This window comes from Vulpes vulpes, chromosome 12, assembly GCF_048418805.1.
Source record: "Vulpes vulpes isolate BD-2025 chromosome 12, VulVul3, whole genome shotgun sequence".
Classification (NCBI taxonomy): domain Eukaryota; kingdom Metazoa; phylum Chordata; class Mammalia; order Carnivora; family Canidae; genus Vulpes; species Vulpes vulpes.
In genome coordinates this window covers 123405283-123422472 of record NC_132791.1, presented here as the reverse complement: position 1 = coordinate 123422472, position 17190 = coordinate 123405283, and the positions used below count along the sequence as shown (strand labels likewise).

The 17190-nt window shown below is 43.1% G+C and overlaps 1 protein-coding gene across 5 annotated transcripts in view; it reads right to left on the bottom strand.

The window, feature by feature from the left end:
• The window catches only part of ARHGAP20 (Rho GTPase activating protein 20), a 131610-nt gene extending 116215 nt beyond the window's left edge, over positions 1-15395 (bottom strand). Inside the window, exon 1 of one of the 5 annotated variants that reach the window (XM_072729845.1) lies at positions 15112-15395. Coding sequence is in view for 1 of the 5 variants with exons in the window: in XM_072729844.1 (XP_072585945.1) it covers positions 14292-14396 (105 nt within the window). In the remaining 4 variants the exon portion in view is untranslated. Of the gene's footprint in view, positions 1-13701; positions 13751-13816; positions 13966-14291; positions 14603-14768; positions 14971-15111 lie in introns of those variants that run through there. The other 4 variants (XM_072729843.1, XM_072729844.1, XM_072729847.1 and 1 more) reach the window with 4 other exon arrangements.
• Between the last annotated feature and the right edge of the window lie 1795 nt (positions 15396-17190).

Genomic DNA, 17190 nt, shown 5'->3' with positions numbered 1-17190 from the left:
TTCAAGACCCCAAAAACTAAACAAGAATTTTATATGAGCTAAAAAAAAAAAAACATGAAGTAGCATTTATTTATTCCTCCCCCTCCAAATTGGGAAAGAGAAAGAGGAACTTGGAGAAGTTGTAAAAGGGAATAAATGTGATTGTTTTAAAGACGGCTGTGTTTTTACTAACAGTAATTTATTACAGAAGTATAACATGAATAGAAAAAAGTCATTAGATCTTTGATTTTCTAAGTTGTCTCTTTTGCAGTTATATTCAGCAATAAAGGCAAAACAAAACCTATTCTGCCAAAAAGTAAAATAGAGACCATAATTGAAAATAAGAACCAGGTGCTTATAATTCATTTTTTAAAAATATTTCAATCATAGCAGAACTGCAGCAATATCACCAGCTAACTTGCAAACTGCTTTCCACTTTCTTAATCAGCTGGATTCAATATATGCTCAATTCCCTGTGTTTCCATCTTCCTTCACATATTACGCCTTTGTTACAGAATTTCATGTTATATTATTTCTCTTTCTGTCCCTTTCTAGAGAGTAGGAACTGTAATTCTTTCCAACTTCCTCCAGTTCTTCAACAACTATTTACTGAAATTCTGCTCTGTAGCAGGCCTCTCTGCATTCCCAAAGCCTCTTACAATGCCTGGCACAAACTATGTACTCAATAAATGAAGGTTTTGTGTGAATTTTAAAATCCACTATCCTCCATATCTATTTCACTATCCCCAAACATACACACAGAAAAACAAACAAACCTTTAAGGGGCTTGCTGGAATGCTGTCATTAAGAAAATGTAAGCATTTGCTATGGAACTGAATGGTGAAGAGTCAGACTTGTACACTGCCAACTATATCTGACACAGGGTTGACATTTACCACTTTGTTTTTTAAAGATTTTATTTATCTATTCATGAGAGACACAGAGAGAAGGCAGAGACATAGGCAGAGGGAGAAGCAGGCTCCCTACTGGGAACCGACATGGGACTCGATCCCGAAACTCCAGGATAACGCCCTGAGCTGATGGCAGATGCCCAACCGCTGAGCCACCCAGGTGTCCCGACATGTACCACTTTGAACTACATACAGGGTAAACATCAGATGATTAAAGTTAATTACCTGCCAACAAATGGTGCAGGGACACCTGGATATCCACATGCAAAAGGATTAGGCTGGACCCCTATCTCAAACCATATGTAAAAATTAACTCAAAATGAATCAAAGATCTAAAAGTAAGAGCTGAAATTACAAAAAAAAAAATTTAGAAGAAATATTTGTGACCCTGGATTAGGCAATGGTTTCTTAGATATGACACCAAAAGTACAAGAACAAAAGAGAAAGAATAGATAAACTGGACATTTGTGTCAAGATTAAAAACTTCTATGCTTCAAAGGGCACTATTAAGAAAGCATAAAGAAAACCCACAGAATTCAAGAAAATTTTTGCAAATCATATATTTATTAGGCGATTTATATATAAAGAACTATTGAATTGTCACAATTAAATAAAAATAAGCCAACTTTAAAATGGGCAAAGGATCTGAATGGACAGTTCTGTAAAGAAGATATACAAATGTCCAATAAGCACATAAAAAATTCTCAACATCATTAGCCATGAGGGAAATGTAAATCGAAACCATTAAGTATCACTTTGTACTCATCAAGATGGCTTTATTAAAGAAGACATAAAAAGTGCCAGTGAAGATGTGGATAAACTCAACTCTCATAAACTGTTGGTGGGAATGTAAAATGGTGCTGTTACTTTGGAAACTAATTGAGAAGTTCTGCCAAAGGCTAAACACAGAGTTATAGAGGATCCTGCATTTCCTCCTGGGTACATAAACAAGAAAAATGAAAACATGTCCACACAAAAACATGCACGTGAATGGTCACAGTAGCATTATTTATAATAGTTAAAAAGTGGAAAAAAAACCCCAATGTTCATCTACTGATGAGTGAATAAACACAATGTGGTATATCCATATAACAGAATATTACTTGGCAATAAGACACACTGACATGTATAACAACATGGATGAATCTTGAAAATCTTATACTAATTAAAAAGCAGTCCCAAAGGGCCACATAATATATGATTCCATTTATATGAAAAATCCAGAATAAATAAATCTACAGAAACTTAGAAGTGGATTAGTGTTTGCTCAGAGGTTGGGATGAGACGACGAAGGGGTGTGGTGTTTCTTTCTGGGATAATGAAAATGTTCTGAAACTGTGACAACAGATGCACGGTTCTCTGAATATACTATGGTATGTGAATTATATCTCAATAAAGCTATGAAAAAGAAAAAGAGCTAAACATCAAACTGCTAAGCCACTTGGTTCCACCCCTGCAAAATGGCTTATAGCCAAGAGCCATAATTTCCTTTATTTGTATAACAATCACCTGTAGTACAAATAAGAAAATGAAAATTATTTGCTTTTTGTCCAACATGTTTTTGTACAAAATGTATGACTCTCCGAATTCCTCAGAGATCTAAGGAATAATGCTCACCTTTCTACTGCAGTTCGTCCCCGCTCTTCCCCTAACTCTCCAGTGCCCTCACCTTACCATTTTCACACAGTACACTTTCAGTAGCAGTATACAAGTCAGTGAACTAATATTGCTCGTATCTGAGAGTTTAAGCTGGTGAAACAAGTGTGCCTATGTAGGAAAAGGAAACTGTAAACAGATAACTGAAGAAAAAAATTTTTGGTTTTTTATTTTCAACAACTCAGAAAACACTGCTATTTTTGGAACCTCTAAATCACTCTGAATCTGGTCATTCTTAGTTCTCAGAGAGATTACAGGAAAAGAATGCCTATCAAAAGAAAGAAACAGGATGGAAGATTTAAGTCAGGTGAAGTACAATTTTTCATTCTTTCTTCTGTTACAGTCACTTTAGGAAGAAAAACATCTAAGCATTTCAGCAGAATTTAAGTCAAATGTGATGAAGTCACTTCTAAACATTTAAAATTAGCATAGCATTAAAATGAGGGCTTTGAGTGTTTGCTTCAGCAGCAGATATATTAAAATGAGGGCTTTGAGGAAAGCTTTTAAAGAATTCAGGTTTCAAGGCTAGAAAAATATTAATCAAATTTACAAATTAGCTTATTCAAATTTGATCATGAATCCTTCTGTAGCTGGTCTATACAATTTTGCAAGCAATAATCTGTTTCTTTTTTGTTTTCCTGACATGCACTTAATTTGTGGAGCAGCATTTAATTTGTGGAGACATACCTCAGAGACACGGGCTATGCAAGGAAACAAGAAAATTATTTTTAACCATACACCTTGCTTCTAGGTCCTGTTATCACAACCAGGTTCTGACCACTGGGTAAGCTAAAGCTTCTCACTATTGTCAGTGTGGTCTGTGATGTGTGTGATCTTCTATTAACGAATCATCTCATCCAGAACCCATTTGAGCATTTAATTAACACAAATGTCATCACAATAGACTACTGTGAAAGGATAAAAGTTCTTTTCTGAGATTAAGAAAGAAATACTTTTACTTTTGGCTGTCCTTTCTCCTTCTATGAGAAAACCATTTTGAAATAAAACAATAAAGATGAGAATTTATGCCTTGTAGGACAATGGGCACTGGGCTAGGAGACATTGGACCTAAATTCTGCACCCTGGTTCTAGCACTTAACTTTTGAGTCCTCTAAGATGACATAACTATCCTACCTGCCACAAAGAATAAGGTAAGATTACATGAGAAGTCCTCTGACATGGAAAACACTGTGATAGTGTAACATATAAAGTAAGGCTTTAGCCTGCATAAGTACTGTATATAAATAAATACGAAGGTAGTAGAATTCCTCTTAGACATGATTTTTTGTTCTTCTGCCTCTACCTGACCCATGCAGGCTTCTGGAGTATCACTGTGGGCCTTGGAGTTGGCTGGACTTTACTCTTTGGCAAAGTCACCAGTTTCAGCCTCTGGTCATGATTCATTTTTAGTGGCACCCTGGAGTAGACAGGATCAATCACCAATCACCCTAATATTCCCTTAAAGGCAGGGCTTCACTACATTTTTCATATCATGGCATGATATTTTTCATATCATCATATCACAATGTGATATGATTTACACATCCACGGCACACTGTGATAACAAAGAGGTTTCCGGCTGCTCTGTACCCATCTACCTGCCTAGTGGCTGGGGGGCTGGCTGTAGCAGCCACATCTCTAATGGTTGGGAAGCTCTGACTTGCAGCAACCTCTCACTTTCCTTGTGCAGAGGGGAAGGGCATGGTCATCAAATGCAGAAACCATAATGGTAATAACCAGAATGTTTAAAATGAGAATAGAAAACAGGCCCAGGTCTATCCAGATTCAGATGCAGTCAACTTAGTGATGACTACTGCCAACCAAAGCTGAGGTTGAAGAGTTTGAATGTAGGGGTAGAAGAGGAAATACAGACTCTCTCCTAGGTGTCCATTAAGACCCAGGTAAACAAGGAAAGTAAAAGGCCACAGAGTAGCTGTGAAACGTGAGCTGATGTGGGTACACATACATTCCATTTTCAGAGTCCACACCCCAGTGACCAAACATCCAGAAATAGGTTTTACCTTTCACTTGTGCCATGTGACAGCTGTCTGTCAAAATGAGGTCAAGGCTGCTCAGCACAGCACTGACACACAGTACTGATAAGACTATTTCTGCTCTTAGTCGGATGTTTCTAATCTAAACTTGTCCTAGATAAAGAAAATAAGACTGAAACAAAATTATAAAATAAAATGGGCTGTGTTGCCTGCAAGCCTCATTATTGGTGGATGACAGGAAGCAGTTTCCTCTGCTCCCTTTGCAGCCTCTCCCACTGTAGCTAAGTCCTCCATAAGTCAACAAAGGCTAGCCCTCATCCCCATCCAAGGCTGCTTCAGGAACTGCTGCAGTTGTCAACACCACAATGAATACCCAGCCTGCAGGGCTCTGTGCACACACCGGGGCCCGCAGAGTCCCTACCATCCACAGCACTTGGGACATCAACATAAAGAATGGAGAGCACACTTTCCTGCGGATGAACATTCATTTCAGAGGTAGTGTGCACAGGCTACTATAACAAAATAACACAGACTGGGTGGCCTCAACACACATCTATTTTTCATAGCTTTGGAAGCTGGGAAGTTGAGTCAAGGTGCCAGCAGATTCAGTTCCTGGTGAGACCCTCTTCCTCATGTGCAGCGGCCTTCCAGCTGTACTTCTTCATATGGGGGACAGAGCCAGAGGGGGTGCAAGCTCTCTGGTCTCTTCTAAGGGTACTAATTCCATCATGGGGATTCTGTCCTCATGATCTCATCCAACCCATGGGGATTAGGACCTCAACATGAGTTTAGGGGAGGGCACATTCAGTCTGTAACAGAGGTTCTTGCCAAATGCTCTGGAGATATGAGAGGCAGGAGTCATAAAATCTAGCAAATCACAGTAACAAAACATACATGTTTCTTCAGAGCCCATGTATACAAGGGCTGTAGGCATTAGTATGTCTACGTATGCATACAGAACCTTGGTGGTAGTTACATACCCATTTATTTCTGTGAAACTTCATAGTTTACAACATGTGTTAGTGGCGATTTACTTTGTATACTTACTATATTTTCAACTACTCATAACTTCTAGGAAGGCCAGCTTCGTAATCACATATCTTTGTTGTTATGTGATTCTTTAAGGCACAAGATGTCTTTACTTTGAAAAGAACTACCAACAAGTCCTGGATAACAGGAAAAGAACTTTGAAAGAATTCGGACACCTCGATTACTGAAGTCTCTTTTTTTCTAGGTGCCTTCAGTTATGTCACCTCTCCCAGTTGATGGAACATATCCACCTTTTGTTCTGCAGACTTTTCTCCAACTCATAATCTGGGACAACTGTGAAATCACAGAGTAACCAATTGCTTCACAACCATCTTTACTTGGGAGCCAAGAGCGACAACTGCACTATTTGGGAATCTGTGACTTGTGAATTTTCGGTCTTTAAGCTGCAACTCCCTATTTTAACTATTTCACTTCAAGTTGATAATTACTTCTTATGCAAATGCATAAAAATAAGATAGTCCTTAAGTTTTGTTTTATAAAAAATACAATTTATTCTGTTCTAACATATGAATGTTAGAGTCACAAAGAATTAATTTTTCTTTTGCCACGTTAAAATGCACTATTGTGTTTACATTTTAAGTAAAAATAACTATGCAAGCAAGTGTTTTCCTACACTCAAGATTCATGGCATAAAATGTTTTCTGAATAGAGAGTTTCAACTGGGTTTGCCAAACACATGACTGTCCATAGTGGAATCATCTGTACACCCACATGTAACTTTGAAATACAGTTCTATAAGTTTGGGGCCTATGCCAAACTTTCCAGCAGCAAGCAAGACTGAGATATTGGCCTGGAAAGCAGGCCTGGCTAAGGAACTCCAGAGAAACAATGAATGCCTTATATAAAACTTCTGAAAATGACAGATACCAAGGCATAAAAGTCATACATTTCCAAGGTAATCAGATCAATGATTGTGCCATTTATTGTCACCATTAGTTAATATTTACTGTAATGATTAATTTTACTGGTCAACTTGACTGTTCATAGGGTGCCCAGATTAAACATTTCTAGGTGTGTCTATGACGTATTTCTGGATGAGATTACCATTTATATCACTGGATTTAAGAAGACAGATGGCCCTCCCCACAGTGAGTGGGCATCAGTCAATCTCTCGGGGGCCTTCACAGAACAAAGAGTAGAGGAAAGAGAAATTCGCCCCCTTTTTCCTGCCTCACTGGTAAGCTGGGACATCTCATCTCATCTTGCCTCAGGAAAAGATGGCAGATTATGGGACTGTTCTTAATCTGTTTCTCTGGAGAACCCTGACTAATGCATTTACCTGACATTTACCTAATGGCAGCAGTGAACATAATGGCAGATAGAGAAAGTAGAGCTTCTGATTCCCAGAGAAGGAAATTACCTCTCAGGAGAAAAATCTCTCAAATGTACTTTTCTCAGCTGGTTATACAGAATTCAGATTTACTCTCTCCTATATCTTATGCTACAAATAGTAACAAAAGCATCTATAATCTAGTTAGAAAAAGAAATAGAGTTGGAAGATCTGGTTCAAATTCCAGCTTTGCTGCTTATGGCCTTGGCAGGGCTCAGATTCCTTCTTCTGTAGAAATAAGCTAATAAAACATCTCATATAATTGATGAGTATTACATATATAGCTAGGCATTCACTTAAAGAGTCTTTAAAATTTCCTTTTATTATCCCATAAATTATAAACATTAAATTCTTATCTTTCTGCTCAGGTTTCTACTTTATATATTTATGACCTTCAAGGATGACTACTTTCAAGGGTAAGGTTATGGACTGAATGTCTATGTCCTACCCCCCCCCCCCCAATATTCATATGTTGAAGCCCTAATTTCCAATGTGATGGTATTAGGAGGCAGGGGTCTTCGGGAGATGATCAGGTTTAGATGAGGTCATGAAAGTGAGGCCCCTATGATGAGATTAGTGCCCTTAAAAGAAGAGACCAGAGATAACTAGTTCCATCTCCATCTCTCTCCCTCTCTCCTCCTTTCCCTGCTTCTCCTCACCCTCCCATGAAGTCAAAGAAAGAAGATGGTCAACCACAAGCCAAGAAGTGAACTTCCAACCAGGAACTGAATTGGCTGACACCCAGATCATAGGAATTCAGAGCCTCCAGAACTGTAAGAACTATAAGAACTGTAAAAAAAAAATCAATGTCTGATGTTTAAACTACTCAACTTATGGTATTTTGTTATGGTAGCCTGAGCCTAATGAGACAGATAGCATTCTTCACTCATTTGCATGTAAATGTTCTTGTTAAATTCAAAGAAATAAAACTCTTTTTATTGCTTTACACCTCCTTTCACCTGGTAAAAGATACTAATTGGCTTCTTTTTTTTTCAAAAGTACAGAATATACTTTCTTCTTTTGACCCCCATATGGGTCAAAAGATATACAAGATATGGATTATCACCACCATTTTTACAGACAAAGAAACCAAGTACAGTAACAATTTTGGAGATCTCACTGGTGATAACAGAAGCCATTTCTGATTAATCTAACTTAGATTTTGATAATTTCAGACTCCTCTCAGCTAAAACAACTATATGGACCTGATTTTATCCATTGATTTTGTGAATAACACCAGAAAAGGATTCAGCAAGATACTGGTTTAACCACAGGCAAAGTATTTTTTCAGTATTATAAGGTAAAACTTAAAGTTTACTCTCCAAGATGTTTCATTCAAACTCCAGCACTTACGGCCAAAGTTGCTCTTGGGGGTGTTCTACCAAGACCCAGATAATGCAGAAAGATAAGGCAGAATGAAATGTACAACAACAGCTGCCACATTTTAACATGTTGGAGCTATTTTAAAATCCTATTGCTTCTATTGACTTTCTGTGCATATAGGTCTGTTTTCCCTATCCCAACATCCATCTTATTCAAGGAGTTTTCAACTAGTACATGAAACCAAAGGGTCAGAGTGCTTGAGTAGGATACAAATGATCTCTAACCGAAATTACTCTAATAGGTGCTTCCATTGCATTTCATAAAAACTGTTCTATCCAAATAGGGCCTCAAGGATGCATTATCCAGAAGATTTATCTAGAATTCTATCCAGAATGCATATCCAGAAGCATTATCTATATGTTCCTTTTAAAATCACACTTTTAGAAATTACTATACAAATCTACTGTGTGTTATTCTGGAGAGCCTAGGTGACAGAAAATCTTTGATTTCTAGAAATAGTCAAATCCTCTGACTAGCGAATAAAAGTTGATGAGCCAGGTAGGTAATTCTGCTTCAGATTAAAATAATAAATGTGGCTATAAGATAAACACAATAATTCTTACATGGCATCTACACACTGACTCCTCAAATGCATCATGTTCTTTCCTACCTCAGGATTCCTGAATAATTGTTCCTACTTCTCGAAATCTTTTTATAGCATCTTGTTTTCATTCATAAAAGAGTAAAGCCTCACTGAAAAGAGGCCTTCCTTGAAACCTTAATGCCAGAGTGGCCTAGCTCCACATCCATGTTTGTTTTTTCAGTAATAGTTGGCATGGTTTATTAATTTTTTGTTATTACTGCTTTTGTCTCTTTGTCTCAACCTGTGCTGTCCAGTATGGTATCCATTAGACACATGCAGCAACTTAAATTTAAATTCAAATAAATTACAATTAAGTAAAATTACAGAAAAAAATGATGAATTGGATATCATCAAAATTAAAACTCTGTTCCTTGAAAAACACTGTTAAAAGAATAAAATGACCAGCCACAGAATGGGAGAAAATATCTGCAAATCACATGTATGATAAAGAACTTGAATCAGAATATACAAGTAACTCTAAAAATCAGTAATACAAAAACTAAAAATCCAACTAAAATTGGGCAAAATATTTGATAGCACTTCACTAACGATAACACATGGATGACAAGTTAGCACATAAAAAGATGCTCAACAACAACAACAACAAAAAGATGCTCAACATCACTAGTCATTAGGGAAACGGAGATCAAGACCACAGTGAAACACCATATTATACCCTCTAAAAGGGGGTAATCAAAAAGTGTGGGTGAAGATGTGGAGAAATGAGACTCATACACTGTTGGTGGGAATGTAAAAACCACTTTGGTAAACAATTTGACAGTTTCTTAAAACGTTAAACATACATCTAAAATCTGACCCAGCCATTCAATGCTTGAGTGTTTACCCAAAAGAAGTGAAAGCATAGGTCCACACAAAGGCTTGTAAATGAATGTTCACTGCAGTTTTATTTGGAGTAGCCAAAACCTACTAACAGGTGAATGGATAAACAAACTGTGGCTTCTCTACATGATGGAATACTACTCAGCAATGAAATGAACTACTGGTATATGCAAAAACATTAATGAATCCTAAAATAATTATATTGAATTAAAGAAGCCAAAAAAATACATAGTATGATTCCATTTACATGTAATTCTTGAAAATGCAAATTAATCTATAGTGACAGAAAACAGACCAATGGTTGCCTAAGAATGGGGAGCAAACCAAGGGATTAGAAAGGGACATAAACTTTGGGGTTTATGATAAATATGTTCATTATCTTAACTGTTGTGATGGTTTCACAATTATATGCATGTACCAAAGCTTACAGATTTATATACTTCAAATACGTAGTTTCCTGTATTATGCCTCAGTATCCTGTATTATGTATCCTGTATTATGCTTCAGTGAGACTGTTAAATATTTTTTTGTTCCTCAGTTGCACTAATCACATGTCAAGTGTTCAACAGCCACATGTAGCTAGTGGCCATCAAACTCGACATTGTAGATAAACAGCAGTTCCATCAGCACAGAAAGTTTTAGTCAACAGCAAAGCTCCAAACCCGAGGGTGAGCAAACTATATGCTAGGGACCCACCAACTGTTTTTCTAAACACAGTTTTACAGGAAGACAATTATGCCCAGTTATTTACATACTGCCTATGCTGTTTTATCACTACAACAGCAAAGTGGGTAGCTGCAACAGAGACCTCATGGTCGACAAACCTAAATTATTTACTATCTGGACCCTTAAGAAAAGGTTTGCTGATTCTGGTCTAAATCAAACACTCTGAATACAGGGGCTCTATCTGTCCTGTCACTGCTGTATTACCCAACTAGTGCTTACTGAGTACCTAGTATGTAGCACTGTCCTAGGCACTGGAGAGGCAGCCTTGAATAGTACAGATAAGATCCCTATTCTCATGGTTTTCACAATCTGGTGAAGGGTTCAGATAACATAAGAAGTAAATAAGAAGCAAGGATGAATGCTACGATGAATATGAAACAGAGGTATAGACCAAGAGTGAGGGTGGCAACTTTCATTTGGTAGTCAGGACAGGCCTCTGAGAGGCCCTAACATCTGAACACCATGGGAGAGTCAACACTGCAAAGTCCTGTGGCAGAAGCAGAGAGAAGAGCACCACCCAAGGCCTCAGAAGAGGAATGAATCTGAATACCTGATGTGTAAAAAAGGCCTGTGTGGCTGGAGAATACACAAGGTAGAAAAGGGAATGAGATGGGAGAGATAGAGAAGGCTATTTTATCCTAAATATGATGGAAAGCCACTACAGGATTTTAAGCAAGTGAGCAATGTGATCAAATTACATTTTTAAAGATCACTCTGGTGCTAACTGGAAACTGGGTCAGGAAAGAGCAAGCGAGATGTTAGACAAGTGAGGGAGTCTCTGTAAACGTACAAGGGAGAGATGGTGGTGGTCAGGCTTGGGCTACATTGATAGCCCTAAGAGATGAAGTGGAGAAATTCAAGATATGTTTTGAAGTAATAGTTGACTGGCCTTTCTGATGGTTGCTGTAGAGTAAGGAAATAAGAGGAGTCAAAAATGAATCCCAGAGTTTGGCTTGAACAAGTGGGACACAGTATGTACCACAAATATGGGAGAAATTATAAACAATCAGAGTTAATACTTACTGAGTACTTATTATAGGACAGTAGTCACTCGATGTCACATTTCATATTCCTAAACAATCTTGAATAGTAGGTTCTACTGTCGTGTTCAATTTATAAATAGAAAACTATAGGTTACAGTTAAGGTCAGAAAGATAGGACCAACTCAGCGGAGACTTGGACCTGGGTCATCACATTCCAAATTCCACTACATTGTATGAAACTGCCCCCTTAACAGTAACATTCTAGGCAATGGCAGGACCACAGGATCAACAGCGGTCTCTCTAGGATGACCAGCTTGAAAGACACTATTGTTTTGCTTCTTTCCATTATTTAAGATCACCTTGTTTTCATAGAATAAAAGATGCTTTTATTTCAAAGCACTTTCTGCAGAATTATCCCTTTGATTCCCATTTTATAAATGAGGAAGCTGAAACAAGTCAAGTGATTTCCTCAAGATCATTAAGATATCAACAGAACAAGAAGTAAAAGCCAGATGAACTGATTCCATGCAGTGATCTGGCCAATAAACTTGTCTTTAAAAATATGGACCATTCAGAAAGAAAACCACACAACTGTTTTATATCAATACCCAAAATACCATACATATATGAAATAAAGAATACAAACCTACACTCACTAATTTGCTAGGATTTTTCTATTTAATTTTTTATAATGTTGATTATAACTGGCAGTTTAAAAAACATTGATCTAAGCCTTGATAATTAACACTACAACCACATGGTAGACTTTTTTAGAAATAAGTCTCGTGACTCACTAAAACTACCAAACACCAAAGAATGCAAGATGAAACATTAAAAAAGATCAATCTGTCGAGTATTTGGGTTATATGACGACTGGAGTCTATGAGAGTATGGACTCCAGGGAATGGCAATGATTCCATGAACCGTCCTTTGGAAGTATTTTTTATTACGATTACCTTCTATTGCTAATATGGAGGCCTGAAATCAAGGCGTGCCTGCTAATGTTTAAGATAAGCAAGGATGTACTTTTATGGGGAAAAAACATTAAAATTAAAGCAAAAGAAAAGATTTCTTCAATCTCATCTTTGCTCCAAAGGAAGTAAAAAGCTACAGAATGACTAGGATTAGCAAAATCTATTTCCAAAAGAAAGACACACTGCTGGTAATGTGACAGCCCATTATGATGTATAAGGAAGGTTAGCATCTTAAGGACAATGGTTCAAGATGTGAGGCTATCTTTCATTTAATGGACAAGTACTACTTGATAAATGATCAAGCTACTCCAATGTTCTTTGCCAGGATGTTTCATTTCCCTTAGTAAAGGAAGACAGCTGTCCGGGAATATAAATCTTTGATTATTCCTAATTCCTTAAGTTTACAAGAATTTAAAAAAAAAAAAATGCTTTCAGATCTGTGTCAATTACTTTGAACATTCATTTACCTTCCTGAATGTGGCGCTAGCCTGGTAAATTCTAACACACACACACACACACACACACACGCACACGCAGGCGCGCGCCATCCCTGCATCTCATCTCAGAAGAAGAAAAGCAACAAGGACAAACCACAGCCTCCATACATCAAAGGCTGCCAGCTCTTCAGCCGCGGTCACCAGCTCGCAGGCACTCCCAGGTGGTCCCGCACACCTCGGGCGCTCTCAGCTCTCCTCCACCGACCTGCATCCACCAGGCTCCAGGTGTGCGCAGCCTCACCTTAGCCTGTGGGGTCCCGGCCACCCGAAGGCCGGCACAGCCGCTGGGGGGAACGCAGAGCCTCCGGACGTCTCTTAAGGATGGCATCCCTCTAAGCCCAAGTTGTTTCCAGAGACGCTGGGAGGGTACCCTCAGGGCACAGGGCAAAAAAGGGCCAATACCAGAAGGTGGGGGGGGGGCGGAGGAAGAGCAGACACGGCCCGAAACCCCCCAGTTCGGTCCGCGGGGAGCGGGGCAGCCGAGGCCGGCGGCTCGGGGCCACGTGCCCTTGCCCTGGGGCCCCTCTCCCCGGCGCCAGCTGCACGGGAGCCCGGGATGCCCGGGAACCGCACGCCACAAGTTGTCGCCCGTCCCCCGCTCCCGCCGCCTGGGGGGCCTGGGGGGCCTGGGGGGCCTGGGGGCCTGGGGACCCCGCGGGGCGAAGGCCGCCGGGCCGGCCCCGAGCCCCCAGCCCCTCCGCCGCAGCCCACGGGCCCCGCCCCGCCCCGCCCGGGGCCAGGCCGAAGTAAGCCTCCGCGCCCCTGCGGTCCGGACCGTTAGCATCCCAGGCATACCTGCGGGTCTGAGCGCCGCCGCCGAGCCCGGGGTCGCGGACCCGCTCCCCACCACGACCCCCCGCCGCGCGCCGGGGTCCAGGTGAGAGGCTGAGCGCCGCCGCCGCCCGCCTACCTTCCTCGGCGCGGGGGCCGCCGCGGGCCCTGACGACTCGGCGCTGACCTCGTCCGCAGGCGTGAGCGCCCGGGGGACCTCGGGGGCGCCCCAGGGCACCCCGGGGGGCGGGCAAAGGCAGGCGAGGCCCCGGGGGCCGCCCGCGCGCCCCGACCGGAGGAGGAGCCCGGCCGCCGGTCCCGCGGCGGGTGGGAACGGGGAGGGAGGCTGCGGGGGCCGCTCCCGGGGCGATTACGACTCTAGACGCGAAGGGCTGACTCGGGGGACGGTGGCGCCGGAGGGCGGGGACGGCGGGAACGTCCCGGGACTCCCGCAGCGGGCCGCGAGCCTCGAGCGTTAAGTCCCCGCGGCGGCGGCGGCGGCGGCGGCGGCGGCGGCGGCGGCGGCGGCGCGGGGGGCGCGCGCGGGGAGTGGGGCGGCGGCGCCGGCGGGCGCGGGGGCGCGGGGGGCGCGGGGCGCCGCTGCGTGTCCTCACCTTCTTGGTGCCGGGGCCTCCGGCGAGCCGAGACACGCCTGTCAGCGAAGAGGAGCGCCCCGGCTGCCCCCCTAGAGTCTCCTGCTGGGGGGACATCGCTTCCATGAAGAAGACTTGCCGCAAACCCCAGCCAGGAGGAGGCTACGCGGTCATGTCCGCGGGGCTGCGGCCGGAGGGGCGCGGACGCGCGGGCCCGAGCGGCTGCCGCGCTAGGCAGGGCGCCGGGCTCCGGGTGCGGGCGGCGCGCCTCCCGTCGGGGCCATGCACCGCCGCTGCGCTCGGCTCCGCGGGCTGCAGGCGATTGCGGCGGCGACCGCCCGTCCGCGCCGCAGCCCGCCCCGCCTCGGGCCCGCCCCCTCCGCGCCAGGCGCCCGCGCGGGGACCCGCCCCCGGCCGCCGTCCTCGGGCCGCGGCGCTCCCAGCGGCTGCCTCGCCCTGCGGCGCACGGGCCGGGTAGGGTCCGGGCGACCGACTGACCTTGCCAGCCCGCGGCGGCTCCCCGGCCCGGGTCACGAACCGGAGCCTCTGGAGCGCGGACGCGCGCCCCTCCCGCCGCCAGCCCACGCGCGCCCGACCCCAGCTCGGCCCGCGCGGCGCCCGCGGGGAGCGGCGACGCGGCAGCGCGTGCGGCGGCGCAGTCGCGGCGGCCTCAGCCCGAACCGCGGACTTGCGGTGATTTCGGCCTCTCTTCCATCGGGCTGCGGGGGGTCCCCCCTCCCGAACCCGCACTTCCACCCCCACCCCCGAGGCCTGGGGCGGGAGCTGCGCGTCGCAGGGTGCCGCGGCTGCGCACATTGGGAAGCCCCCAGCGTCGCCTGACCTCCGGAGCAATCCCGAACGCTAGTTAGCCTGCAGAGCCTCGTCGGCTTCTGCAGCGAGGCTCTGCAGCCCCAGCACAATTTGCACCAGCGGTTTCCGCTGTCTGCGGCTGCAAGGACCTGGGCATTCCAAACGTCAAAGCGCAATTAAGGAAAATGCAGGCAAGAGAGAGGACTCTGAAATTTGGCTTAGCCATTGAGAAGGCTACAATATGTGGAAGTGTTTATCAGATATCTGCGCCGAGAGCATAACTTCCTGACAGCCCAAATAGTGGCAATTTTTTTTAAGGCCAAAGAATAATCGGAGGGAGGGGTTTGGGAGCCAACCCCGGTCTAGTTGAGCGTTGCTGCACTTTGCAGGACCAGCTGACTGGTGCAGAGGATTCGGTAGGTGGCATTCTTCCCTTGGAGTCAGGACTACATAAAGGGCGGATTAGAGATGAAGGACACCACTCCATGATGCTATGTTGTATGTTGTAGAAGGGGGTTTGTTTGTTTTTGTTATTTAAAAAAAAAAAAGCCTGAGGTTCCTGTGGGATTGGGCAGTTATCAGGACAGGTTGTAGAAGAATAGGGCTCTGGCCGGCTCTGTTCCAAGCAGGAGATGCTATCCAAAACACACACACACACACACACACACACACACACATTTGCATACCCCCCCCAACTCCAGCATTGTTTATCGTGGAAGTAACAGGGAGAAAATGTTAAGCCTTGTCCACATTACATTGTTCAAAGTAGATTTACATAGGCTGTAAAAATATTGATTTATAAATGTATATACATATATATATATAAATCATTCTGGTGTACGTGTGTATATTTTTATATATGTACACAGGCGCAGTTTTTCAGGAGTGACTCTTTCTGCTGCTTAGACCCATGTGTAGTGACAGGATTTGTACCCACTATAAAGTTTATCATGATGTTTACACTGCAGATGGCTTTGCAGTTCTTTCATTCCTTGTCGAAATCCTACTATTATGCTTCCTATCATTAATGGACAATCCCAGTTTTCCTTACTCTGCTTTTAATATTTCATGTAATTTACTTAGTATGCTTAATGTTTGTTATCTGTCTCCCAGCGAGCAGCAGTCTTTTTGTTATTGTTGTTTACTGTTGTATCTCAAGTGTCTGGCACAGTAAATGTTTGTTGATTAAATGAGTGAGACACAAAAGGGATATGAGATAGATCCAGAAGGGGCAGGCCTGAGTTATTTTATGCAGAGTCTCATGTATTATCAGGTGTTTCTTTTTGAGCTAATACCTCTTGCTCCAATCAAAGTATTACATTGCACATGTGGGAAACTCACTTTCATTTCAGAATTTGTGAGTGCTTTTATTTCAAATTCCATTAGTTTTGATTTGCATAAAAAACCACCCCACTCCTCTCTTATAAGGAGTTTTTGGAGGAGGTCTCACTTCCTGAAGAACTTTGCTCAGATTAATATCATCACCAGGGTAATGAAGTAAGAACACAAATAAGATCAGTCACTCCCCAGGATGCCTGGGTGGCTCAGTGGTTGAGCATCTACCTTCAGCTCAGGTCATGATCCCGGAGTCCTGGGATCAAGTCCTGCATCAGGCTTCCCATGTGGAGCCTGTTTTCCCTCTGCCTCTCTGTGTCTCTCATGAATAAATAATTGTCTTTTTTTAAAGATCAATCACTCCCCAATGTAAAACCTTCCTTGGCTCCTATGTCTATAGAATAAATAGCAAATGCTACAGTGTGATATACAAGGCTGTCTACAATCTGACACCTCATTGCCACTTCTTTGTCTTATCTCCTGCTCTGCTTCAACTCTAGCCCTGTTTTCCCTCGCACTAGACTATTCGCACTTCCAAGAGCTCCTTGACCTCTCACTTCTTCATGGCTTTGGACCTGGTGTTGTTGCCTAGGAGGTTTTCCTTCTGTATGTTCCAAGCCCTATTGTTTTGCTTGTGTTCATCTAATGCCTGGTGCATAGCAAATAACTGATTAGTATTTGTCAAGGAAAGAAAGCTTCAAGACTTACATGAATAATTACCCCAGGAAAATCTTTCTTCCTCTTTATCTAGCTACCTCCACACCTCAACCACAAA